Source organism: Monoraphidium neglectum, assembly GCF_000611645.1.
Source record: "Monoraphidium neglectum strain SAG 48.87 unplaced genomic scaffold scaffold05877, whole genome shotgun sequence".
NCBI lineage: Eukaryota > Viridiplantae > Chlorophyta > Chlorophyceae > Sphaeropleales > Selenastraceae > Monoraphidium > Monoraphidium neglectum.
This window is the reverse complement of record NW_014007755.1, coordinates 1,751-2,722: the sequence shown is the minus strand read 5'-3', so window position 1 is coordinate 2,722 and position 972 is coordinate 1,751. Positions and strand designations below refer to the sequence as shown.

The 972-nt window shown below is 63.3% G+C and overlaps 1 protein-coding gene across 1 annotated transcript; it reads right to left on the bottom strand.

Annotated features, from left to right (window-relative positions):
- Positions 1-179: 179 nt before the first annotated feature.
- Positions 180-366, bottom strand: MNEG_16000 (hypothetical protein; the record flags this gene model as incomplete). The annotated part of the gene is made up of 1 exon (XM_014035529.1): positions 180-366. A coding segment is annotated over one exon (187 nt), but the record flags the coding sequence as incomplete, so codon positions are not given.
- Between the last annotated feature and the right edge of the window lie 606 nt (positions 367-972).

Genomic DNA, 972 nt, shown 5'->3' with positions numbered 1-972 from the left:
CCCTTGCACTCCGACAACCCCCACCGCCCCGCCCCTCCCGCAAAAAGACCTCCCAGCCGCAAGAACAAACCTGCAAGCCGCAAGAAAAAACCTCCCAGCTGCACGGAATCTCCCAGCCGCAAAAAAAGTCCCAGCCACAAGAAAAAACCTCCCAGCCGCCGCATGTCCCCCCTCCTCACCCGTGAGACCGTGGGGATCAGGGTAGAATATGCGGCCGCCGTTTTCTGATACAATCGCATCAGCATAGGGCAGGTATGGCAGCCGCTGCAGCACCGTCGCCGTGCGGGCGCCGGAGACGATCGCGAGGCGCGCGCCGGACGCGCGAAGGGCGGCGGCGAGCCGCAGGGTCTCGCGGGATATGATGCCCTGTCGTTTGGGTTTGGGTTTGGGTTTGAGAATGTGTGTGTGTCAGTGTGTGTATGTGTATGTGGGTGGGCGATGGATGTTTGTGTGTGAGGGTGGATGTGTGTTTGCGTTGTGTGCGGGGCGAATGAGTGTTTGTGTGTTGTCTGGGCAGGCTAGGGTTTATCCACAGAAGGACTCCCCTCTGAAGATGGCCACCGAAAGAGGCGACGCAAGGCCCGCGCCCCTGAAGCGCCACGGCCGCCGTAAGGAAGCCCCCCCACCCGCCTCTCCTCTCTCACGCTCACCCTCTCACCCGAAACCGACTGCGCACGCGTGCATGCGTGACCCATCCACCCCCCCCTCCCCTGATCCCTTCTGACCCCTCACCACTTTGCCTGTGGTGGAGGGCGGCAGCACGATGATGTCATCGTTCTGCTGCAGCTGCTCGAGGGACGCAGGAACGAGAGAGGGGAAGCGGCAGGAGCGCAGGGCGTGCGAGACTCGCTTAGTGGCGGGTAAGCGATTGCAAAGTGCGCGTGGCCCCTCGCAGCACGCGCGGCGGCCCGCCTCCAAAGCTGCTTCACCCCAAAGCTGGTGCGGGCCGACGCCTCCGCATGTAAGGGAAAC